General features: G+C 34.1%; 1 protein-coding gene and 1 long non-coding RNA gene across 3 annotated transcripts; both read right to left on the bottom strand.

Annotated features, from left to right (window-relative positions):
• Positions 1-11,015: 11,015 nt before the first annotated feature.
• LOC120275326 (G-type lectin S-receptor-like serine/threonine-protein kinase LECRK3) lies at positions 11,016-16,231 on the bottom strand. Of its 2 annotated transcripts, none has more exons than XM_039281860.1 (2): positions 13,791-16,231; positions 11,016-11,288 (listed from the first exon to the last, which is right to left on the bottom strand). In XM_039281860.1, exon 1 carries the CDS (start codon positions 15,867-15,869, stop codon positions 13,836-13,838), a length of 2,034 nt encoding a protein of 677 aa, XP_039137794.1. In that variant the 5' UTR covers positions 15,870-16,231; the 3' UTR covers positions 11,016-11,288; positions 13,791-13,835. The 2 variants fall into 2 exon arrangements, with proteins under 2 accessions (XP_039137794.1, XP_039137795.1); XM_039281861.1 differs by having other exon boundaries at positions 11,016-11,256.
• Positions 16,232-25,485: 9,254 nt separating this feature from the next.
• Positions 25,486-26,800, bottom strand: LOC120276435. The gene is made up of 2 exons (XR_005541245.1): positions 26,524-26,800; positions 25,486-25,873 (listed from the first exon to the last, which is right to left on the bottom strand). It is a non-coding gene; the product is annotated as an uncharacterized LOC120276435 (long non-coding RNA).
• Between the last annotated feature and the right edge of the window lie 690 nt (positions 26,801-27,490).

Below are 27,490 nucleotides of genomic sequence, written 5' to 3'. Positions count from 1 at the left end.
CACAAAATTCAAGCATATAAGAAAAGTAGACATCTAAAGCTATGACATATCTGAACATATCTGAATTTCATGATGTTTTAGAGTGCTACTCAATCTATAGCATTCAATTGAACTCCAGCTATTTCTGAGACTTGTAATTCAAACATATCCCTTTTAAACATGCATATCTCTCAACCTACATCTCTAAAGTAATGATATTTTTATTGTCAGTTAGCTAATTCAATAGGGAAAAACTTTTTTATTTTGCACTTTCCAATTCAGTCTCTATGACCATAAAACAAATCCACCAATCTTTAGGTTCTGAACAACAATATCATTTGAGACAATTATACTAATACGCCTATAGCTTAAAAACCATACAAGCATAACTATTGACTTAAGACCAAACTCTATAACTTTCGTATTTTGCTTTTCTCCAAATTTTGTTGATAACACTATTGAAATTGTAGAAAGATTTTTTTCCTACTTCATTAACAAAATCCTGAAATTTCTCAAAAGAAATCAACTAATAATTCTTCTGACACAAACAACATACAACATTTTAAGAGAAGAATGATGTCAAGATGAAAACTTAAACCTCCATGGATAGCAGAATATTCACATCCTCTATGTCTTAGTGAATCGACCCTATAGGCTTCACATCTAAAACTCTTGAAAACCGAAGCCAAATGGAAGCACCATAACTGAGAAAAGCAATACTGGATAAGCATATTATACTCAACTATAAAGATTAAACTATAAACCAATGATTAGGAAGAAAAAACCAAAGCAAAACAGAAGTAATTCAGACTACCATATTTAATTAAATCTTAAAAACATGAAAACAAGCAAGAGAGCTTGAATAGCAATGATCTTAGAGCAACTCAGAATTAAATCTTAGTAAATCAGTATTAACCAATGAAGGGGCTGAATTAACAAGTAAAAACACAAGATTGACTGATTTGTTGCCTTATTTGGAAATCTCAATGGCTTTTAAAATTAGATCCAATTAAGATAGATGACAATTAGAATCTAGGATTTGGGGATGGATTGAGTGTGGCTTCCACAATATGGTGGCGGCTACTCATCTAAAGCCGCGGCTTCGAGATTGGCTATCTGAAATCAACGGCATGATCAGGTTCATGGGTTTTTAAACGGTGGAGAAAATAAAAGGGTAAGGTTGGTGCGTTTCCTTTAAAAAATAGAGTAAAATAAAATACAATGAGATAAGCTTCGGTTTAAGGTTAAATAAATGATAAGGATGCCGCTTAAATTTGATAAGTGAAATATCATATTAAAATTGGTGCCACAATAATAGATCGTCATTTTCCGTTTTGTTAGTTAATATACTATGAGTTGAAATGAATGAATATTGTAAATTCCACATCCATTAGTGATACATAGAAGGAAAGTTTGAGTATGTTATAGTTCTACATAAATAGAGGTGTTAATTGGTACTCGATCAGTGCGTGAAATACGAATTTTTTTTTATTATAAATGCATGCACTTAGCTTGTCTTTTAGTATGAATTTTTCTATTTTTATGCTTTGTTGGGTATTTCATATTTTTTTTGAGTAGGTAATTACGTTCAAGGGACAAAAGGAAGAAAAAGAGAACAAATCAGAGCAAAATGAGTTTTAAAGCAACTTTCCATAGAAGAGTACCGCCCAAACACTGGCGCCCTAAAATGTGTAAATCACAAGAGAATAGAAATTGAAGAGCACAACCCAAGCACAATTCTCCTACTCAAAGCATGACTGTGCTCAAGAAGCACATGTGTGCTCTTTCGCTATCTTATTAATGGAAGCTCAAAATCACAAAGATTCGAAGCCCAAGTGCCGCCAACAATCAAGGCGGGTCAAATAGGCCCAGAACATAGTCATGTACTATCTTTTTACCTGCAATATAAAGCCCGACAATTAGTTTTATTTGGAGACTTTTGGAGAAATCTTTATTGGAGGCTACGGCTTTGATTTGAGATTGAAGAAGGCCAATTAGGGATGAGTTGATACCACTCCTTCAACATTTTAGGAACCAGATTCTGTGGCAATATCAATTACAATACAGGAGATTCCGTCATCATCCACCTTGAGAGAAGCTTTGAGGGAGTTTCTAATATATTTTCAATCATGTCTCTTACTTTAGATTTTGTTTTAATTCTTTGTAATATGATAGGCTAAACCTTCATTGGTACCTTGGACCATGAATCTTGAGATGATTTGTATCTAATTTCCTTTCTATTATATTGGTTATGAGTTGTTTTGTGGATCTCCTATGTTGCATCATGCTTGTAATTGCTAGTGCAAAAGCCTAATTGCATATGTAATTTCCATGATAAAAATCAAGAAATCAATGTATAGATCATACATAAGAGATATGGAGAGATTCACCAAGTGCTTTAATGCAATCGTAGGATAACTGACATTATCGTATGGGATTAGGGTTTGATTCCCTTAAGAAAGGGGTTAAACTAAATAAGGAGTTTTCACGGTCCAAGAACACTTGATCATTAGCCTGTATAAGAAATCATTGCATAGTAATCTCAAGAGGATTGTGTTCGAGGTACCATCTTCTCACCCTGATTTTACCCTAGATTTGCCAACTTCATTAGTTTATTTTATTACTTCCCTAGTTTAGAAATTTATCAGCATCACTTGATTTCATCAGCTACATAATAGAGGGTCAATTAGTACTAAGAGTATTGGTTCCTATCAATTTGACTACCCTACCTCTAAAGTACACTTTATTACTTCTGTGAACCATATACTTGCGGCAATGTATGAATAGTTCAGGCTCATCAGCACCCTAAATAAACTATTGAATTTTTTTGCCACTTTTGATTTTTCAAATATAGCTTGTCATTTTCCTTTAATTTAATTTAATTTTCTGTCTTTTGGAACAACTTTTTAAATAACTCTTTTATTCTTTTGTTTGTATAAATTTTCCAATATTTATTATTAAATATTAGGGATAATTGATTTGGTTGATATTACATTTAACTAATGCATCTCATTTGCAAAGAAGAAAATTTTGTAGTTCAATCAAAGTTTGCAGATAAAATGTCTTACTTATTCTCTTTGGTTTGTTGTTTGTGATATGCAATTTTTAACCTTAAGCAAGATCTTTGCACGTGGCCTAATAGATTTAATCATATGAACTTAGAGACTAACTTTACTACTATTATTGTGACTACTTTATACTTGTATGCCATAGCTCTCAAGATACTCCTATTTTTGCTCAATGTTTGGGATATAAAAATCACTAGTGATAATTATGGTACAATATGATTGTTGAAAGCACACCTGCAACATCAATTTAAGGTGAAAGTCCGTATCTCTCCAACCAATTTACTTATATTAAGATTGTGTACTTTATATGGATCCCTTGTATCATGATAGAATTTTATTTCAAATTTGATTTATAGTCTATTTATTTGAGAATAGACTAGTTGATGCCCACATAAAGTTACCTTAGGAAATGAGACTAGATATGGTGAGGTTTTTCATAATCCTATTAGCTATTGGTAGTTACTTGGTACTCTTTCCTATATTACTATATCTTAATTAGTTCTTTTATTGTGCCTCAATTTTTTCAATATGTATATATATATATTCCCTTGGTATTCATTGCTCAACAAAACAATTAATTTATTTAAGTTGTTCTTATCAAATGCTCTTATGAAACTAATTCATATATTAAGCAAAAGATTTTATTACTCATCCACTAAACATTAGCATCAACATCTTATTTAGTTTACTTGTTATTCTTGGAATAGGAAGATGCAATGCATATTAGCAGTAATATTGTTCCCGGTGATGGACAATGCAATTGAGGTTTCCTTCTTTGTACACACATATATATGTTAGCCATCAATGCTTAATACTGGTTCTTTAAAGCTTTCCCTAAACTCAAATTGGCCGTGTAAAAATTTGCTTCTACATGCCAAAGGAGTAAAGCATGTGAAGAACTGATGCAGCGATATACTCGAACTGTTGATTCGCGCACGAATACCCAGTACAAGCCTTCAAAACCTGTTGATCAAAGATAGCCAGGAATTGGAAAGAGAGTAAATTTTATTACTCAAGAGAATAACTATTACAAAACTGATTTCCTCTTGCCATAGGCTTACATTAAATAGGGAAAAAAAAATCAAAGATATGAAAATAATCCTAAAACGGAGATAATTCGAAAATATACCAAAATTGGTAAATTTTCAAATATCGGCAAGAAATAAAAGAGTTAACAAAATAAAGACTAACGCCATAAACGGCTTACAAATCAGAGATTTCTAGCCAAAGAAATGGCGAAATCAATTATTACTAAAAATAGTAAAATTAAGGTTTTCGAGGCCTAAACGATGGAATTTGGCCGAAATCATGCATGACTCACGAGTTTGCGCAGCAAACTCGTGACTTGTGTTTGTTGGCCCGTTTCCCATCAGACTAGGCCCAAGTAACCTAAAAACTCCACTGCCCGGCGAATTACCAAAATACCCTTATTACTTCGCGTCCCACTTCTGCATGAACGCGCATGCCATCTCCTCAATACGTCCCGCATCAAGAACCTAGGAAAACACTTTTGTTATCATTTACTACATCATTAGTGATGGTTGATATGAATCTATATCTAATTGTCATTGGCCTTATTGTTATTAATATTGAAGACATGATATAACAAACTTCGCTCCCCATTTTCCTATTTACTCTAAGTAGCTAGTTGCCATACTTCTCCATCAAGTATGTCCCATCAAAAAATATTGATGCCCTTTACCTTTTTTTTTTGAAGCCATGCAAAGATTCTGAAAACAAAAAAAAGATCTTTGGGTTTATAAAAATCGTATTTTTTGTTTTGAGAATTTTTGGCTCATTCGGTGGTGACGAAAGCTTGGAATTTCAAACCACATTCTCATCTTATTACTCATACTAGGTCTAAGCTTTTAGAATGAAAAAAAAAAAGAGTTTACCCCTATTGAAATTGAGACTGATAATCTAGAGTTAACCATTATCGAAGCAGAGAATAATGATGGATTGAGTGATAATAGTGTTTTTTCTCCTCAAGATCTTACTGTTCTTTACAATAGACTTTCTATTCTCCACAAAGAAAACACTACTAAATGGGCTCAAAGGGTTAGGCATATGTGGGTTCAGTGTGGTGATGATAATTCTAGTTTTTTTCATAACTCAATTCAATTTCGTGATCATTATAATTCCATTTCTCACATTTTGGACTTGACTGGTAATGTTTTTACTAAGCATCAAGATATTGGTCGGGTTTTTGTCAATTTCTTTTTTGATCTCTGGACAGAACCGTCCAGCAGAACTTTTTTTGGAGATCTTCAATGCCTTTCTAGATGACTTATCGCAAATTGCTACTAGTGAAGGTGATATGCTCATCAATGAAGTTACCAAAACAGAGGCTTTCCAAGCCCTTCAGTCGCTCCCCTCTAGTAAGAGCCCTCGTCCTGACAGCTTAAACGCTAAATTTATCGGTTTTACCGAAATGATATTCGAGATGCTATTTTTTCCTGCCATCAGGTAATTTTTTTCTCTCTGTTTTACTAAATTCTTGGGCTAGATCTTACATTGCTTTGATTCTTAAAAAAAAAAAAACTAATCGCAAGTATGTCTCTAATTATCATCTTGTTTCTCTTTGCAATGTGTGTTACAAAATAATCTCTATACTCTTAGCTAATCGTCTTATAAAGGTTCTTCCAAGATTGATTGGCAAAGAGTTGTGTGGTTTTGTTTCCAATCGCACCCCTTTTGATAATATCATAACTCTTGAAGAAGTTGTTCACTCTATCGACAGTGATTTTAATTCCCCCTAGGATGCTGGTTAAGTTGGATGTTGAAAAGGCGTATGACACACTAAGTTGGACTACAATTCTTGACACCCTGAACAAAATGAAATTCCCTAGTAGTTGGATCTCTTGGATTCAAACCTGCATTAGTTCTTCTTCCTTTGCTATCTTGGTTAAGAAAACTCCTACGTCCTGGTTTTCTTCCTCTAGAGGTTTAAGACAAGATGATCCGATTTCCTCTTACATTTTTATTTTAGTGGCTCAATTTTGACATCTATGCTCAACTTTGCTATGAGAATTAATTTGATACATGGCTTTAATCCTAACCTTAGCTGTAACCTCAACCACCTCATGTATGCGGATGATTTAATTCTCATTACTCAGGCCTTTAAATAGATAGCTCACAACATTAAACTCTGTTTTTCCATTTATGAGAAACTTACTAGTCAGAGAGCAAACAAAGCTAAATCTGAAATCTATTTCCCTAACCGTTTCAATAATAGGCTCAGTAAAAGTATTTCCAAAATTCTGGAGTTTAAGATTGGTTCTTTTCCTTTTATTTACCTTGGAATTTTGATTTTTCCAAAGAAATTGACACTTTCCTATTTTTCCTCCATGATTAATAAGATCGAGAAGTCAATTTCTTTCTAGAGGCAATCTAGAATTTCCTCGGCTGGGAAAACCATTCTTATAACTCTTCCATCATGTCTATTCCTTTGTACTACCTCTCTGTTTATCCAGTTCCTAATTCTATATTAGACGGTATTAATAAAGCAGTTAGGGCTTTCTTTTGGTCGAAAGGTGGAAATAGAAAGGACAACAACTCTGTAAGTTGGGATGACATTACTCATAACCGCACTAGGGAGAGGGAGGGCTTTCTATTCGCAATCTTGATTTATCCAAAGTTTCACTAATGTCCAAAAATTTTCTTCAGTATTTTAATAAAATGATGTTTTGTGGGGCCATATTCTTCATCATAAATATGGTATTTGCAACTTGTGGACTGGTAGCATTCCTGCTTACTGCTCTTGGTTTTATTGAGGTTTATGCCGAAATGCCAATTGTATTAAACATTGTATTTGGATGAGTATTATTAATCCTGCCAATACTTCATTTCTTTATGATCTTTGCTATTTTGAAATTCCCATTGCTTTTAAACCCATATTTCTTAGCATGGACATGGATTTGGACTCTATTCAGATCTCAAATTTATTGCTTGATACTCATTGGAATATATATTTGCTTCAAAATATCTTTGGCAAGCTTCTGAATGAGTTTACTCTTAGCCATGGCAGTGTTAATTATGAGCATGGTAATACCTGGGTTTGGTTTCCTAAATCCCGGGGGACCAAAGTTTCTACTATGATTTATTCTTTCTTTAACCAGCAAGTGAATCAGCAGGAGACCTGGGATGGCTTGGCAAACCTATGGCACCTCAAAGTGGCTCCTAGAGCAAAGCACTTCATCTAGTTACTTTTTCACAATGGTGTTAAAACTCATGAGTATTTATATAGGTTGAAGTTAGGGCCCCAATCCTTGTGTGGTTTCTATAATTTGGAAATGGAGACAGCTAAGCATCTCCTTAGTACTTATCCTAAGTCTCAAATTATTTGGAATTTGATTAGCTCTGAAATCGGAAATCTATTAATTTGTTTAATGGGACAACTTCCGAAAATTGGCTTCACTCTACCTTGACTAGGAAAGATCATTTCGCTCAATCAGTGATTGCCTCCCTACTTGGTTTATTTGGAAAGCTAGGTGCAATGAAATTTTTAGAAACAAGCCTCTCAATTGCTATATGACTTCAATGAAGGTCGTTGAACACATCAGGGAGTACTTCAAAACCTCTTCTCTTCATATTGGCAAAAATCTCATATTGAATAACTTCTCAATCTTTGACAGCCCGTTTATCTTTATAGCTACCACTTGGAATACAAACTCATATACCATTAGAGATGGCTTTTATGTAGTGAATACTTATCCTGCACACCTCTGTGCTGGTTGTTGTGGCCTGAATGCAGACACTGAAGTTGAGGCTGAGGTCAAAGCTCTATGTTTCACTATGAAAATATTATCTGACTGGAAAATGAACATCAAGAATATTTTCTCCAACAATGCTGATCTCATTGTTGCTGTTAAAAGAGGAAATCCTCATGATGCTTGGAGGTTAATTTAAGAGTTATACAATATCATGGACTTTATTGCTGCAATGGAGAATCCTAGGCTGCATATTATCCCATAGAACTGGAATCGAGCTGCTCATAGCCTTGCCATTCATGGAAAAAACCTTCACAAAATCAATTTTTTACATCATGGTAGAAAGCTTCCCAAATGGATATTGAAGAGTTTCCAGATGAATGGAATTTCTGTTTAATTTGTTCATGTTCTAGATTTTTGTTTAGATGCTCTTAGTTTTTGTTTTCCTGTTGTTTTTTTAGTCTTGCTTCTTCTAATAAAATTGGCTTCCTTGAGCTCTTTTTATCAAAAAAAAGATAGATCTTTTAAAATGTTAGCCATCATGTTGATAGTTATAAAGTTTGCTAGATTGGTAACTTGGCCTTTCTTAGAGTACCATAGTAGTATGTCATAACTTACTATCTCATTCACATAGAGAGCCTTGCAAGCAACTTTCTTACCACTCTACATTTGCTTATAAGGCAACACCACACCATGACTGAAAATAATATCATGACCTATATCAATAGGTTTTGTATAATTATTGGTCCTTAAGTTGCTAGATCATGAGGCCACTAACCCATTGTTTTGATGTTTTAGATGAGAAGGCTTATTTGTTCCTCCGTTATATATGTGTTTTGTTTAGATCATTTTTTTCATGAATTGGTAGTTTGTAATCTCTTGAAGTATAGATATATCGCTCATAAATTTTTGCTTTACATTAGATAAACACAAAATGCTTGTCATTATTTAAGAAGATAGAATCAAAATTTTACATAATAGTGAAAAATTGTATCTCATGCTTCAAATGGTCTATAACCTTGAAATGTTGACTAAATCAGTTAATGCCTTCCAAAGGGACTAAAATGGAGGAAGAATGATGGGATTGTTAAAATACTCTCCCTTCCGGGTGGGTAACAATGTTAGTTATACGAGGAAGACAACTAATATAATCAATATTTATTCTATTAGAATAGACAATAACATTGAATAATAAACTATAAATATTACACAATTGACTCAAATGAAGAACTGTTAAGATTATAAACTGTTATATAAAAATGGTAAATGATAAGTGCTTGTGCGATATGAATGCAAAGCGTTCATTCCTTATGTCGAGCATTACTTTCCTCAGGTTTTTACATTAATATGTGTGTTTTTATGTTATTTTTATGCAGGAAGGGTTGTGAGGCCGAGTATGAAGTAATTAGGCCAATGTGGATCATAATGCACCTATTTTGGAGGAAATCTTGCTAAGGTTCAAACGCGAAGACATAGGTCAGGTGTGAGATGCTACAGTGTGTGCCAACCTCCTCGTATTCGAGTGAGCACATTCATTTGGAGGGGCACAAAGGCAGTCACACTCGAGCATTCCGACTTATGCACATAAGAACAAGAGCTCCACCAACATGTATATCATTGAAGAAGCAAAGCGATCCACGGCATAAACGTGTGCCCGTTTTATGTTACCTCGATGAAAAGTGGATTCGGGAGTGTTTTTGGCATAGCGCTGTAGCAGGTACTGTAGCAAATCACTGTAGCAGTTACTGTTCACAGCCTGCTGAAAATGACAGTTTAGAGAATCCACACGGGCGTGTGGAAATTACCCACGCCCGTGTGAAAATTCCGCACGGGCCCGTAAAGCGCCCACGCCCGTGGAGTCGCCCGATTTCAGCCCTATTTAAAGCTGATTTAGCCCCGATTTTGGTATTCTTTTCTCCATCTTTTCCCCAACTTGTGAGAGAGCTTCGGCTAGGGTTTCGAGGGGTATTGGCCAAGGTTTTGGAGAGGTTCTACTGCTCCGACATCGTGATTCCATTAGGAAGAAGGTTGGTAGGGGAGCTTCCATCGAGACGTATCCTATACCGGACGAAGGAATCCTTGGACGACGAGTAGAGGACTTTCCACAAGACCATCGACACGACCATCGAGGGGGTTTCTTTATGGATTCATTACTTTTACATTCTATTTCTTTGATTGTACTAAGCTCCATGGAGAGCTAAACCCCTAGTGGGTACTTGGATGATTGTGAACCCTAGGATGTATTTGTTTCATTGAACTTCTTTATTATGCTTTCAATAAATTGATGTTTATTGTGAGTTCCAACCTTGAATGCTTGATTGTATGAACATTTCCCCTAGAGTGACACTAGGGTTGAGAGTTCTTGTTGGTAACCTCGTGAGTGAGTGACACACCACGAGCGTTAGACAAAGCTAGGTTGGAGAGGGTTGAGAGGATGAGTCGAGAGGTACAGGAGCGTCCCCTTTCCCCTTCGGCGTGATAGATTCTACCTCCGTTCCTCGAGTTCTTTGCGGCCATAATAGAGTGAGTGGTCTAAGGGATGAACCTCCGCTGGGGCCTAGTTGCGCGTGCAGTGGAGTGAAGCGTTGAGAGGATCTTAGTATCTAGGGCTTAATTGTGGCTAGGGACCTTCTGCCTGGACCAAAGGGTTAGGTCTATATTTAGGAAGAGATTTATCAGTTGGAATCCCTATAGCTCATTGCAACTCTATGCGAGTGCGAGGTGTTGAGATTGTTCGATTTCTCCTCCAGGACATGTATAGAGTTAGGCATAGTTGACCTTAGATTTGGGACTATGTATGTAAGGATTTCCACGACTCACCATGGCATTGATTAGGAAGCATAATAGAGAGCTCTTGCACTTGAAGCGATTATCCTAGGTGAAACATTATCCGAGTACCTCATCTTTATCGATTGCCTTACCCCCTTCTCCACTTTTGCTCTCTTACTTGTTGCTTTTATTGTTGAGAATTGAATCAATTTCACACTAATCACTATTGATCTTCCACATAGCTAAGAATCCAGTTAAGTGTCTTTACTCTCTACTCCCTGTGGATTCGACCCCGCTCACCCGGGATTATTACTTCGACAAACCCGTGCACTTGCGGGATATAAGCAAGGGGATCTTGTCAGTAAAGTTGTAATATAAATAACTTGTTTGCCCATAATGCAATTCACTCATTTATTGAGTGCATGCTAAGAAAGCAAAGTGTGTAAACATCATACACTACAAGTAATGATGCCCATTAAGGTCACCAGGCTGATTAAAGTCACTGACATATATATCAACTATACTATTATTGTAAACTTGGTCGACTTGAAGGATGTCATACAATTATACTTTCAAATCTTTATTATTTTCAACCACAAATTGTATACCTTCCTCATTAGGGATGGTGTAATGCACCTTATTATAGCTTGATTGGAGCCCCTGATGCTTGCAAATATACCCAAGCACACACTCCCAACTGTGGTAGCCAGAACTGGCTTAAACTTTTTGAACTGAAGAAGGCCAATAGTCAAGGGTGATTTAACTGAGGATGAACCGAATCAAAAAGAATTTTGTAAATAGAAATAAATAAATAAATGAATAAATAAATAAATACAGTATATTATATAATAAGCTAAGTTTTAATTCAGATATTAAACAAAACAAGTCTCCTCTCATTTTCAAAAAACACAAAGTTTCATAATAATTAAAATAAATATATATTAAATACTAAACAAAATAAACTATATTTAAAAATGCTATTTAACATCTGCTTAAACCATGTGAATCAGACCATGGTTTATCAATTCATTGTTGAATCATTTCAATAGCAGGTCTCAGCTTATATGGCTTTCAAGAGAGAACAAGATTGCCCTTTGTCTGTGTTCGCTTCAACCATGTCAAGCTGACTAGGTTGGTCTTATTTTGACTACATAGCTACTAGCTTAATAAATCTATAAGCTCAATAATATATGTCTCCTCTTTGTACTTAGGAATGAAGACATCATGAGCAATAGAAAATGTTTTCTAGGGTGTGATAAAATTTAAGAGTGAAAGAGAAAACACTAGAAAATATAGGGGTGGGGGTTGGGCGGTGAGTAAAAGATATATATATATATATATATATATACACATATGACCATATGGCACTATTTAGCTCCATATGTATAATAACATAACCAAGTCTTTCTCAACATTGAAGAACCCATAGATCAATGGTGCTTGAGGAGTGAAGGGACATAGTTTAGAGAATATAAAAATGTTAAAAAAAAATGGAAAAGATGACTACCAAGCTTTAGCAAAGAAAAAGAAGAAAAAAAAAACAGGGGTGAAAATGGACACAAGAAGGGGCACAAGGGAAGATTTTATCTATGTTATAAGGACATATTAAAGAATAAAAGAAAATAGCATTGGTAAAATCAAGTTCTCACCTCTTTGGTGATTAGTTCCTGATAGACAAAGATTGAAGAGCAAGTCAAAGAAAAAAAAAAGGCCTGATGGGTCCTTTGATATGTCCAATGGCATCTTAGTTATTAAAATATATGTCAAGACCATGAAGTCATTTACTTTTTATATATTAATAATATTTGATATTCTTCAACTATTTTATCTCTCCCAATATCATAGTACATAGTTAATAGCACATTACAACCTTCTACGACAATTTATTATATAGCTTGAAAACCAAACAACATTTATTTGAACACATTAATTATCATATTTGGGTTTGATTAATAAAAGATTAAGGAGTGAGATTTATGATGATCATGAAATTGAGAGATAAACTAGCTCTTACGCTAGGATAAAAATATTTGAATTTATACCAAATAAACGCCCAACATAACAAATTATTAAAAAGTGTAGGTTGACCACTTTAAAGAAAAGTGGCTTGAACTCAACCTCGGCTGAGGAAAAGAGTGAAATATTACCAAGGTATGTAGGACACAACAAATTAGTAATAAGAAAGATATAATTAAAAACAATTTTACAATTATCTTGTAGTGGTAATATTCACAAGCCCCAACAATTAAACTTTTATCTCGTTATGATTATTTAATCATTGCCAAAGAAGCATCCTAATGGTAGCACAAATTCAGGTTATTGCATCATCTCCAACTGAAAATTAACTATCTGTAAATAAACCAAGCCTATCATGAGATACTTAGAGCTCAATTGGAAAAAATATCATTCATTAAGCAAACGAGCCATGTTCGAGGTTGACTTTAGAGCTCAAATAGTTAATCAAGTCGAGCTCGGGCATCAAACTGCTTGGTGATTGAGGATCATGAATGGCTTATTATTGTAGGACATTAAATGTTGTGGCAATTTAAACATTTGATTACTACTGTAGTTAAAATTACTAATGTCGCTACAAGTTGAGCCCGAGTTTGACAAATGAAGCTCAAAATAGGCTTGGCTCAGGTTTGTTTAAATTGTGTTGAGTCGAGCTTGAACATAGCAAGGCTCTGTTGGGATAGAATAGCCCTAAAAATGGTTAGATAATTAAAATAATGCATGGAATATTCATGTCATAGCCAAGAGGATGTTAAACCAAGCAATAATAATAAATATACAATATAGCTTCCAAAATAGTGTGCATATAAATGTGAATGAATGTATCTTTGCAACACAAAATAAATTCTTGCAACACTTATTCTTATATAGGAAAAATGAGAATCGCATATCCATGGAACATGATAGTTGAAATTTCATATCAAATAATGTGAACAATCAAAATCACTTTTGACTCTTTTTAGTGATAAGATGCAAAGACCATGTAAGGTGATTAAAAAAAAGATGAAACATCAATACACTCACATTATATTTACTTAAAGATTAAAAATAATCTTTGTGTAAAATAATTAGTTATTATTGAAAGCACCCGATTTAATTTGATGACAACATGTATATAATTAATTTTAAGGAATATATATATATATATATATATAACAAACACTTAAGATAAGTTTAGCACAAACACTCAACATGAAGAGAAGACAATAGTTCGAAATAAAATAAGAAGCTCAAACTAAATTTGAGAATGTACCTCATGTTTTTAGACTTACTTGCCCACCGGTGGTTCATAGCAAGCTTAAGTATTAGGAACCTTATTAAAGAAAGGGTCAGGAGGAGGAGGGGCAACAATAGTGCAATCCAACATTTGGTTCACCCTTCTCATTGTTGGCCTTTGAGAAGGATCCTCTTGGATGCACCAAATGGCCACCATGAGAAGTCTTAAGAAATCCTCAAAATTAACCGCTGCCTCTTCATCATTGCCAATCAATATGTTCATCCTTCCTTCTTTATAGCAATCATAAGCCCAATAAACGAGCACAGTCTCATCTTCATTGTTAAGCTCAAGCTCTAAATTCTTACGGCAACATATTATTTCTAATAGCATGACTCCAAAGCTGTAGACATCAACCTTTGTAGTAATAGCCACATTTCGAAACCATTCTGGTGCCACATAACCTTTAGTTCCTCTAATCCCCGTGTTTGTCCTGGTTTGATCTGCCTTGAGGAGCTTTGCTAATCCGAAGTCAGAGATTCTTGCTGTGAGTTCATCATCCAAAAGTATGTTCTGTAATTTAATATCGCAATGGATGATAGAAGTACTACACTCTTCGTGCAAATATAAGAGGCCTCTTGCAATCCCCAACGTTATTTCTACTCTCTTATTCCAACTTGGCCTTCCTTCTCCGAAAAGAAAATTTGTTAGTGAGCCATTACTCATGAACTCATACACCAAGAGGCGGTTAGTACCTTCGTCACAATACCCAAACAAGCGAACCAAGTTCTTGTGATGTGTTTGGCCTATGGATTGGACTTCAGCCATGAATTCCTTCTCCTTTTCCTTTAACATGTTCTCAAGTTTCTTCACTGCAACACAAGTCTTGGGATTTGGTGGTAAGAAGCCCTCATAAACAGTTCCAAAAGCTCCACTACCAAGCTCTTTCCTAAAACCATTAGTTGCCTCTTCAAGCTCTTTATAAGTGAAACATCTTAGTGTGGACCTAGTGATGTTCGAGTCCACCTGAATTTTCTTATAGTTAGAAGAAGAACAAGAAGAAAGCACCATCACCACAACCATAATGGAGCCAAGCAAGATGAACAAAGAAACGATTAGAGATGACAAACCAACAACTAACCAAACCTTTCGACCTTTCCCTTTATCCTCAATCTGTTGCCTCACTGAATCTAAAGTAGATGAATTTGTAGTGCCAATCTTGATAAGTGCCTTCCCTCCAATATCATTCCCTATCCTCCCATTAGATAGCGGTAACCTCTTCTTCCAGCAATCAGTGCCTCTAAAAATGGCAACTGCACAGAAACAATCATTGAGACAGTTATTCCGGCACTGATCCTCATCAAAAGATGCATAATACTCATAATTAGAGTCAGGCCAATCAGTGTTCGCCATCTCTATGAGGTCATAAACTTGATTAACACCACCACCATCACCACAACTTGGAGCCACAAAATCTGGCTTGCATCCTTTATACATGTCATCTGTATCAACAAAAGAGAAGGAGGGTGGACACTTGCAGCTCCGATAAAGGTTCTGATCAAGCTGACAATAACTATTGAACCCACATGCTCCTGATCCAGTGTCACCGCTGAGTCTCTGGCAAATGTCAGTTGGCACAGTTGCAATCACAGTCCACTCATTCTTCCAAGAGCTATTCTTGGGCGGGTCCTTCGGGTGGACATAGTGCCGGAGACCGCCATCTGTGTCGAGTGTAACTCGCTGGTAGAACTCATCAGTGGAGAGATTGCTCGCAGTAACATTGATATGAGTTTTGTTCTCTAGCTCGAGGTAGAGAGTGCCTGAGATATCAAACATTAGGTGATTGCCGGAGCCAACTGTCATCGTGGCCCAGTATGCAGCATAGTTGTTGGCAGAGTCAGTGAGGAGAGCTAATGGATATAAGACCAGATTACCATCAAGTTGCATCAAGAGCTCGAAGCGGCCATAGGTGTAGTTATCGTCATAGAGGTGAGACCGGAGTTTGTTGTTCTTGTAGAGGGATTGGGTTGGAATGATCGTGTCGGTGGGGAAATCAAAGCTCTGCCAGTTTGGGGTTGAGTCTGCTGCGGCAAGGATAAGGTTGCCAGTGTCAAGCATGGCGGCATAAGAGGAGCCACTAGAGGGGAAGGGATTCCATAAAGTTTTGTTATTGAGGTTAGTAAGGAGAAGTTGGCCATCAGATGTGAGATGAAGTTTGGAGTCTGAGAGGAGTGGGGAGTTGATATCTTTGAGGTACCAAACTATGGTCTTTTCATTGGTTTTAGTGAAATATATTGCGAGAATAAACAAGGAGGTGTTGGTGGGGAGAGGGAGGAAGCCAAAAGCGAAGTTACCGGAAGGAGACAACCAAGAAGTGGTTGTGCCAGAGGTGGAGATGGTGGAGCCTAAGCTTATGTTTTGGTTTTTTTGAGATGATGCTAATGAAAAAAATAGTAGTAACAAAAGAAGAAGAAGAAGATGATGATGGGGAGAGAGGAAGAGCATTGGAAGAAGATGATGAGATTCCTTTGTCTGGTGCATGAGTTATGATTGCCTAATAATGGATGTCATGAATCCATTTTAAAGAGCATTTAAGTCATCTATTCATATAATTTCATTGACTGACTTTGAGGTCAAGACAGGAATTTTTTTTTTTTTTTGGCGAATGAGGTGGCAAGAAAATGAAGCTTGGAAGACGTGCTGATAACAAGACATTTGCTTAGTTAAAGTTTTTTTAATAATAATTATTGATAGTTTAATGAATTTTATTTATTCCAAAACTAAGCTACTCTCCATTTAAGTCACCTTCATTGCTTTTTGTAACCTTTTGAACATATGGGGGCTGTACTTGAGGACCACAAGGACAAACTCCATGCCAGTCCCTCTGGCTCTCACGAGATTAGTTTGTTAACACTCCCCAAACAAAAACAGTGGCATGAGCATGGGTTAACAAGCAGGTGCCTTGTTAACCTTGGTGTGCTTGTGGGTATATCTATATTTACTACTGAGTAATCAAACAAAAAATTCAAAAATTATCCTCTAAATACACACATAAAAAAAAACTTTATAGTAAAATCCAAACTGCTTTATATGTTGACATATAAGCAATTACACAAATACACCAATTATAATGACTTAATGAATTTTTATAGATTTTACCATATGAGATGAGTTAACACGAGATGCAATGAAAATCTACTACATATGACCAAAATGATGTATGAGACACCATAACCTCACGATAGTAAAGATGTCTATCATACAACTCTGAAGAAAAGGAGAATTTATTAGCAAACTTGAAGATGCAAAATTGCATTTTAAACTAATCTAAAATAAGTAATTAATCAATTGGAAGAATATAAATTAGAAACTATTTTTTAAATTTTATTATAACTTATCATCTTTTAATAGTATTAATTCAACTCAATGAATTATTTTTTTAGAAACTTACTAATATTTTGTTTCTAAAAGAAAAAGTCACTTCTATCTTGAATTTTCCTAAATTCGAGAGTTTTGTAACAAAAATTATTCATGATTGTTTTCTAACTAAACACAATGACAGGTGTATAACTTGGCCTTGAGATTTTTAAGTTTAAATTTGTTATGTCACTCAAATTTAATTTAATTTGTATTGATTAAAATATAATTTTTTTTATTTAAACTTATATTTGTAAAAAAATATATTTTTATAAAATTTATATCTATTTCCAGTAATTCCAAATATGATGCTTTGTGAAAGTTAGATAACCCACTGTTGGTTTAATAATAATCCTCCACTAAATCTTTCTTTTTATATATATATATTTATATATATGTATGTATATGTATATGTATATATATAATTTGATAGCCCAACTGTAAAAGGTTGAATTTTGTTTTTTTAGTTGATGACCTTTTCAAGGTCGAGAAAACTAACAAAAAGATGGATAATTAAACATATATAAAAAAAGTTTAAAAAAAAACCAATTGCTGAGAGCTTCTAAATCAAGAAAAGGTCAAGAATTTTTTTTTTATATTCTATAGTTGACGATTGCAAAATGCTTTTAAAAATTTGAGTAGAACATCTCAACGAGAACTTTTATACCATATTGAAACAAACATAAATACATATGTGCATACATACCTAAATTACATGTATATATATAATAGTAATAATTATTTAATAAACATATTATTACTATTTTAATCTTTAAAAAAGTATAGTTTCAGTGTCTTTAACCCCTCTATTATTTTTTTTTGAACTTTCAAGTCACTTTATTTTTTTGAATTTAAAAACATTTGTTTTTGTTACATCTTTAATCCCTATATTATTTTTTTGGACTTTTAAATCACTTTATTTTTTTTGAATTTAAAAATATTTGTTTTTGGTGTAACCGATGTTTAATTTACTGTTGTTCTTCACTTACATAGTTACATTGCCTATTTTATATTAAAATATTATTTTAAAAAAGAAAATAAATAAATAAACAGAGGACATAGAGATCAAAAAGGAAGAAAGACGCCAATTTAAACTTCTTTCTTAAGTTAACCAAATAGCTTTATATTTTAGCATGTGTGCCTGTTTTGCATTCTTGAATGTCTTTCTAATTCTAAAATAAAGTTGCAAGAGTCTGGTTCTAAAGTCATCTTCTCATTGTTACAAACATCAACGAAAAGACAATCCAAAAATCTAATCTTTATCAATAACCATAATTTACATAACATCAAATGTTATAAATAAAATAAAATAATACAAATCATCATCATTGTGATGGGGCCTCCACTTTGTTTTGGCTTGATAATTGGGTTGAAGGACGTGCACCAGTGGATATCTGGCCAGACCTCTTTTTATAAACGCAGAATAAATAAGACACCGTCAAGGAGGTAGCTTGCAGACATTCAATTGTCCTACAATGATGTTTTCACCATTAAATCCTTCTATAACTTCCTGAATGATAGGGGGCTACGTTGTGGCTGGACTTCCACTGTCCTTAAAGGGCATTGTTCAAAAAAGATCAATCTCTTGAATTGGTTGGCACGAGACAATAAAATCTTGACATTAGAAAATTTAGCACTTTGCAGATGTAACCTCCTACACTCCATCACGTGCGTTATGTGTCACGCCGATTTAGAGTTGGCTGATCATCTACTCATCCTTTGCCCAGTGGCATCTTCCATTTGGAATTATTTTGGCCAGCTCTTAGGACTTAATCGTGCTCCTACACTCCATCGCTTGTTGATTTATGGGGGGAGTGGAGGAAAACCATTAGAAAGCCTCTGATTTTTCTCTGGGACCTGCTTGATCGAGCAATCACTTGGAACATTTGGCTTAAAAGAAATGACCGCATTTTTTTCATGCATTTGTAATCCGTCTGCTACCATTATTTTAAAAATTGATCATTTGCTTCTTCTTTGGTTTTCTACATATCCTGAGTCGAAGAAGGCAAGATTGGAGGAGTCATTGACGAAGGTCAAGCGTAGCCTTGAGTTTCTCTCCTTTAGGGACTCGGCGCCAAGTGTCCCCCCTGAGCCCACCCTGGGTCCCGGCGAGATCTAGTTGTTGTCAGCGTTTTTTCTTCCCTAAAAGATTTCCTTCTCTAGGGGTTTGTTGTTTTGTGGTTGTTTTTCTTTGTGGGACCACCCTTAATAGTTCTCCTTGGAATTTGTTGCTTCGGTTTGTGTTCAGTTGTAGCCCTTTATGGGCTGTGTGGGACCACTCTTTTTCTTTATAAATGCGGTTTATCTATCTTTAAAAAAAAACCATTATCATGATCATGAAATCCAGTTTTTACTGCAGGAAAAAATGGAGCTCACCAGTTGCAACCCGGACCCTTTTCCAACATCAACATAAAGAATCTCCAACCCTCAACTAATTGCCAAGAACATAGCTCATTATTCGTTTTTGTATTTTTTAAAATAATAATTTAATATAAAATAATTCACGTCAACAAAAACCAACTGGAAAGTCAATATTAGAAGACTAAGATTTTTAAATCTAAAAAAAATAAAAGGACTCAAAGGTTTCAAAAAATAATATAGGATCAAAGGGGAGCTGAAATTGTATTTATTTAGAGATTAAAAAGATAATTATATCTTTAATATACATCAATGCATTTATTAAATAGAAAAACAACTCAGTCTTCCTTTTTACAAGGCATGAGTGGGGGAGTATAATATTTGGCTTCTTTGATCGATGGTTTATTCTATCAATTTCCTTACAGGTTTTGTATAGAATAATATAGAATTTGGCAAACATATTTATCCTACAAAATAAATTAATCTAGAGTTGGTCAAGTGAATACACTTGTGAGAGTAGAAGACTTAGGAGAGGAGAAGAGACCTTTGATAGAATAAAGAGAAAACCCTTGTATTTGTTTCTTTTGTTCAAACATAGCGGGGCCATCATTGTCATTTACGTCTATCTAGTTAAAGCAACCCGTGGTTAAATATAATTAACTGTAAATGTCAGGGTGGTTTTGACAATAACAATGAAAATTAACAAAAGATTTCATGTTTATATAAGAAAAAATAAAAGCAAAGAAAAAAAGTACTACAACACACACATATTTGTTAGGGAGGAAATCAAGTTAAAAGGTTTGCAAACAAAAACAAAAAAACTAATGTAATGAAGAGGCAAAAATATGGCAGTCTCTAAATCACTTCTAGTCATTTGAAATTTAATGTGGATATTTATTTAGTCAAATGGTCTCAATTTCTTGAAGTGACCATCGTTTCTTTGAAAAAGATTAGTGTGTGGTTGTAAAGTTTCTAAATTTTGTTCCCAAATTTTTTATGATCATTTCAAGATAATTACCTTTGAGCTCAACAATTGATTTGTTTTTAACTTTGTATGTGACGATGGTCAATAATTAAAACAACAAGTGGTCCACAAGAGTGTTGAAATTGGATGAAATTATACTTAAGTGGGAAAGACTTGGTTGCTCTATTAGATTGGCTTGATGTGGTCCACAATTATTATATATATATATATATAGACATTGAGTTATGTTAGTGGAAACCATGAGAAAAGTGGGGAACCATAAACAAAAGGGTGAAATGTTTTAAACACTTCTGAATGTGGGTATTGATACAAAAATCCGTTCTTCCCAGGGATCATGACAAGTCTTGATCAAACCTCAGTGGAGCAAATGGGGGCAGGGCCCGAGCACATATGGACTCTGTGATCACCCGCACACAATTACTACTCATACTCCCAGAAATGCGCCCTCACCTATGATTTCGAACTCTCGCCACTTGTGAAGAGTTCTAATGGAGATCCGACTACCAATAGACGACTTGGTGGTTGGTTCCTTGAGGTTTACTTTTCTAGTCGTTGGGTGAAAGTTTCTAGCTAGTAAATCAACATGGACTTCTTATCAACAAATAAGGAAACAAGCATTGACGTTTCCTAAGCACAATTGGCTCCAGGGACTCTTGATTGTTTAAGTTTGGGTTATATGAAAGTTATTTTACGCATTGTTCTTACTGAGATTGGGATGAAATGGAATAGGAATAGAATAGTAGGCTCATTCTAATTTTAGTGTTTGGATATAAAAATAGAATTCCAACCTTACTCCTATTTTATTCCTATTCTATTGTTCAGTTATTCAATGAAATAAGTTAGAATAGATTGATATATATATATAAATTTCTAAGACATGTAATTATCAAATTTGTAACATAATTACAAAAACATAATTATACTTTGATTAAAAATTTAATAGATAATTATAAGAAATAATTATATTTTCCTTAAAAATTATCCATCATAAGGAACATCAGCAAGAAAGGTTGCACATCATAATTGTTAAAACCCTACCAAGCACCTTTCTAGACTAATAACCATGTCTTGGGGAGATGGCTAGTCTCGCCTCCCAAACATATTCACCAATTTGCAGGCTCTAATGCTTGGTATTTGAGGTTTATTTGTTTAGGCTTTATGCGCCTCTAAAGTAGAAAAGAGCTATATGATTATTTATGACAAACAACACTTTAATTAGAGATGGCAATGGGGCGGGACGGGGTGGGTTTTTATTATTATTATTATTTATCTTCTCAATACCATACCCGGCCTGCCCCATTTTACATTTGTTTTCCAATATTTTCATTATTTTTAGCTCATTTACATCAATAATTAGAAAATTAGCAATACTACATCAAATAAAAAAAAAATTACTACAAGTTATGTAACAACACAACAAATCTATCATTCACCTCAAATTCTAATAAAATATTGAGAGCAATTAAGTCAAATAAAAACATCTTCCAAGTCAAACATTCCATTGCTTCCTAATAAAAATACAAAAAAACATAACCATACAAAAGCAACCTTTGTTCAAAGTTTAAGAATACTTCTTATGAAATAACATTACATAGTCCAACATTCCACTACTTCCTAAGAAAAGCAATTAAGTCAAATAAAAACATAGTCCAACCTTCCATTACTTACTAATAAAAGCACGAAGAACATAACCATATAAAAGCAACTAGTTTTGAAATTTCAAACATATCAACTTTGTAGAGTAATTAAGTTAAATAAAAACATAGTCCAACTTCTATTACTTATGAAATAACATTACATAAGAAACATCTTAAGCCTGTCTCTCTTTATCAATCTTATAAGAAAAGGTAAACACTAAAGAGACAATATATTAATAAGAATTCTATAAAGGTATATAAGTATGAAAAAGATAATATACTTATGTAGAACATAATTTACCAAGTTAAAAGCTATGGAATTGATATTATCTTCCTCCATACAAGTTGAATGAGTTTCTGATAAAGTTGTATTTGGATCCAGTAAAAAAAAGAGAGTTACAAATCAAATTTATAATAAAAGATGAGATTAAAAAAATTAATAATTGAGTTACCTTATAATTGATTTAACAAGCAACTATGAGCACAAGTTAAAGCTTCCACCATAGTTGGATGATGTCTAGTACGAGATGCACTCACTAATCTGTCACCTGTACTAAATGTAGATTCTGAAGGCACTGTTGAAATAGGTATAGCATATAAATCTTTAGCAATCTTTCGCATCATCTGATACTTGACACTAGCAATCTTCCACCATTGCAATATATCAAAATTAGGAAATTTAGGCAAAACATTTTCTTCCAAATGAAAATTAAATTTTGACTTCTTTTGAGTACTCATACTCTTTCTTCTACTAAGAAATTCATCATATCCATTTGCAGCAATATTTTTTTGAGCCAAGGTAGAAGATAACAGAGTGTTTTTTCCAACTATAGAGTATAAATATTTTATTGGAAAAATTGCTTGCATACCCCTGCAAAATCATAAAATTACTTAAACACTCCTATAAAAATACTATTTGCTTGCATACCCCCATAAAACTAACTTTTTTACTTATATATCCCTTCCGTTAGTTACCATTAGCCACCGTTAGGATTTATGGAATTAACCATAGTTCCCACTTAATCCAACTTAACAAAATTACCCAATTACCCTTAACATCATCCAACTTAAGCCATCTGTGAAAAATTTCCAAACTTCTCAACCACTCAGTTGCCATCTTTTCAGGTTCCCTTCTCACTAATCCTTTCAAGCCACGCCATCTCACTCGTCGACTCGTTCAAATCGGCGTCAGAGACATCTACGCCATCCCCGGAGGTTTCAACCTAACACTACTAGACCATCTCAACGCAGGTTAAGGGGGACATCGTGGCATCTGCGCATGTGCAGTTACCTTTACCTTTAGAGGTCTCAGCGTGATCAACGCCGTCGCCGGAGCTTACTCGGACAACCTCCCTATTTTAAAGAATTTTATGGGGAACTTGTTTGTTCAAAAAATTTGATGCCCTTTAGAGAACTTGATGGTAAAAAACTTGATATTGGATGGATGTTCAAAAAAAATTATTAGACTTCTTTCTTATTAATTTCATATGTGATTATATTTTGGGTAGATGTATGAAATTATTTGTTATATATTGTTACATGTCATAACTTTTACCTATTTTTAGGTTGTGTTTGCGAAGAGCATGTGATAATGTAAATTTTTTTAGAGATGTTTATAAAATCCTTAAAAATATGAATTTACTCAAAAATTCATGATTTTTAATAATTTTTAAAAATAATTAAAGCATATGTAAAAGAATAACATTGGTTATCTATAATTTAAATAATTTAAAACCTATAAAATATAACAAAAAAATTAATGAGTATATTAACAACCCCACAATGGTCATTTGTTGAATGAAATGAGTAATGTTTATGAAATAAGAAAAAAAAAATTTAGAGGGGTATATAAGCAAACCCATTTTGATAATTTACCTTTATTCCATCCATTGATTTAACACCATTAAAAGTCAACTTAACCATAGGGGCATATAAGCAAATATAATTGAATTGTAAGGGTATAGAAGCATATATCATTTTTATGAGGGTATTTAAGTAAATTCATCATTTTACAGTGGTATGAAAAGCAAGTCATGACAAATATGATCAATTCTACCAATTTCAACATCACAAACATCTCCATATATTTTTTAAAAGTGATGTTCCAACATGCATTTTTTGTAACTTGGATCAAACACTGTAGCTACCCCCATTAAGCACTGCACTGCAATATTTATTAATTTTTTCTAGCATCCTTGTAGCCATTAATGCAACAGTCACATTAGAATCATAAAGCCATTCGGTTACAAATCTTTGAAAAATAAATGTATGTTTGTCATTGGATATTTTGTGCCAGTAAACATTTCAGTTACTTCATAAAAGAGTTGAAATTTTTTAGCAATTATCCTTGTCATATCCCAATATGACTCTGTTGGTGAAATCTTGCACATTGGCTCTCTTTGTCTTGCACGATTAACTACATATTTATAGGCGAGGGATGTAGCAATCATCAAGTATGTTGAATTCCATCTTATTTTGCAATCAAAGCACAATTTTTTTGAAGTTGGGACACGTAATTGCCGAGCACACTCTTTAAACTTCTATATTAGTTTTTGAGTAATTATCTAACAAAGAACAGCTACACGAATTTTGTCAACACCATTTCCAATCACATCCAACCCATCCTTGACAATCAAGTTCAAAATATACGCACAACAACGCATATGGAAAAATTCACCAAAACATAAAAGTGACCCCTGTTGAAGTTGGTCAAGTAATATGTTGACAACCCCATCGGGTGACAGAAAAATTATCCAAAGTGTTTGTAGATAATTTTCCATCAATTTTCCAATCTAATAATATTTCATCAACTCCTCGGCAATTATTTCTTGTGTGTGGGGCAGGGATAATACAAAACCTAAATATATATCAAGTTAATATTCATATAAGTAACTTAAAATAATTAAAGGCATTCTAGAAAAATAAGGAATAAAATTCTAAATTATAAGTCATATATCATTTCTTTTGGTGATCAACTATCCACATATCAGTTATAATTACAACTCTACTATCATTCATTTCGATCATTCTCATTGTTTTCAACTTCTCCTCCTTGTAAATTTTAAAGATATCATTCATTATTGTGTTTTGACGAAAGACATTAAATAATGGTTGGAGAAGAGACAAATATCTCCTAAACCCCCCATGATCAACCATTGATAACAGGTACTCATGCATGATTATCATTCGAGCAAGCTCATTCCTTGCCGAAGCTTGGTTCAAGATATAGTTGCTAAATGTTATTGTTCCATTCAAATTATTTTGCTTTAATGATAGAAGTTGTTGTTCAAGGTCTTTGTGTGTTCAATTTGGACATCTATTAAGGTGATCATGCAACTGAGTGGTTCCATTTTTAGATTTTCCACCAAACATTCTCTTACAACAATTAATTACATATTGTTTTCCACTCTCTACGAATTTCCTGTTTTGTGACGTGTTCCCACATAGCCGATTTTAATCTTTTGCAATTGTAAGTGGTATCATCATCATCATCATCATCATCATCATCATCATTCACTGAAGATGTTGGGCAAACTAAATTTGTAATTGGAGTAGCATTTGAACTTGTAGTTGAGGTATAAAATCCATGATTTCCATCCATTGGTGATAGAATAGGAGTTGATCTTGCATCCCCATCTTGAATAGGTGTTAATGAGTCATGTTCACCTTCTATAAGATTGGCCACATGTTGGCTATCCATAACAAAATTTAATTAAAAAATAAACCTGCACAAAAACAAATCATATATATGACCTTGACGTGCATGATTAATCATACCATATTTTAGCACTATATGACCTTGGCATGCATGATTAATTAATTTAATTCATTACTTAATAACATCTTAGCTGTATTCATATCATCCACAGTCATATATACAATTTTAAGGTAATAATTAATATAAGTTCACTAACCTCAATTTTAAGTTTGAATTATTAATTATTTTTAAATGAAAGAGTTGGTACAAGTTGGCAGCTTGATGACCATGAAGTCAAGAGCTTAATTAGTAATTAAGCATTAACAAACTCTTAATCCTTGATAAATAAAATGAGAGTTAGGCTAGGTTATCAATGTAAATAGGCTAATAGCAAATATAATCAAAACATCAGGATAATTATCAAACCCACTAATTCCTTGCAAGAAGCTCAACATCTCAACCAATCAACAATAAAACTTGAAGAAAATCATAGCAAAGTACTCTTCATTGATTTCACCGTCACCAACATAACATTTTCCTTAATCATTCAATGTTCACATTATCAAAATTCTATCACAGCGCAATCATTCAAAATCCTCAAAAAACACAGCAATGGATTAGAGAGAGAGAGATGGAAAGATATATATAGGAGAGAAAGTTGGGAAAGGAATCACTAACCTTAATCTTGATCTCAGGATTCAAAAATCCGGCAAGATTCTCAAAAGATATATACTTAATGAATTGATAGAAGGGCTTGGGAGGTGGTGACATTGGTGTCGAGGTCTTGCTATTAATGGATGGATCGAGAGGAGGCTTAGTGGGAGAGATCTTTAAAGCCTTCCGAGGTCTTTCGAGAAAATGACTGATTACTTCAAGAGAGTTTGAGCCCAATGAAAAGATGTGGCCTTCGGAAGAGAGGAAATCTAGAATGCCAAGGGAGAGCACGGTGGATAAAAGCTAGGGTTTGGAGATAAGAGAATGATTGGAGAGGATGCTCATGTGAATGAAAGGTTAGTGCTTAGAATCAATGATGGAGATATTGTAGAAGAATATCTAACGGCTATAAAGCTTAGAGAGATGTTCTAGATCAAAAGTTTATATTAAATTAATTAAAGGTTTCGTCATCCTATTCATTCTCAACCTAAAATGAAATATCACACACACACACATGTAGGGGTATATAAGTAATTTTTTAAAAAGGTGGGATGGGGCTGCCAAAGTAAAACCCGAACAACCCTGCCCACCCACCTTAACAAAAAATTCCTCACCCCGTCCCTCCCCGTGCCCTAATCTTTCAAAAGAATCAGTTAAGAGCGGATCAGCTCAAAAACCATGGATCGGCTTGGGTTTTGCCATCCGCAACTTTAATTAGGGACCTTTTAGTGTTCCGACCAAATGTCCTCCTAAGGTTACTCTTCTTCAAGCATTGCCTATATCCCAGAATGATGATCTTGCTTTAGATGTTTGCAACCCACTTTCTTGCATTTGAAGTTTACCTTGAATTTACTTACTTGAATTAGTGATGGTCAGATGATTTTCATGAGTCTTACTTTTGAACCCTATGGAAGATTTATTTACTTAGACTATGGGGTGCCAATGATCATCATCACTTAATCTCCTACTTTGGAAGCTCTTGGTGGAGATG

This window comes from Dioscorea cayenensis, chromosome 14, assembly GCF_009730915.1.
Source record: "Dioscorea cayenensis subsp. rotundata cultivar TDr96_F1 chromosome 14, TDr96_F1_v2_PseudoChromosome.rev07_lg8_w22 25.fasta, whole genome shotgun sequence".
NCBI lineage: Eukaryota > Viridiplantae > Streptophyta > Magnoliopsida > Dioscoreales > Dioscoreaceae > Dioscorea > Dioscorea cayenensis.
Note: the sequence above shows the minus strand (reverse complement) of the source record. Positions and strands in the feature narration are given on the sequence as shown.

Coding starts and splice junctions, on each gene's coding strand:
- LOC120275326 (XM_039281860.1), bottom strand. CDS start 15,869: ATGCTTGACACTGGCAACCTTATCCTTGCCGCAGCAGACTCAACCCCA.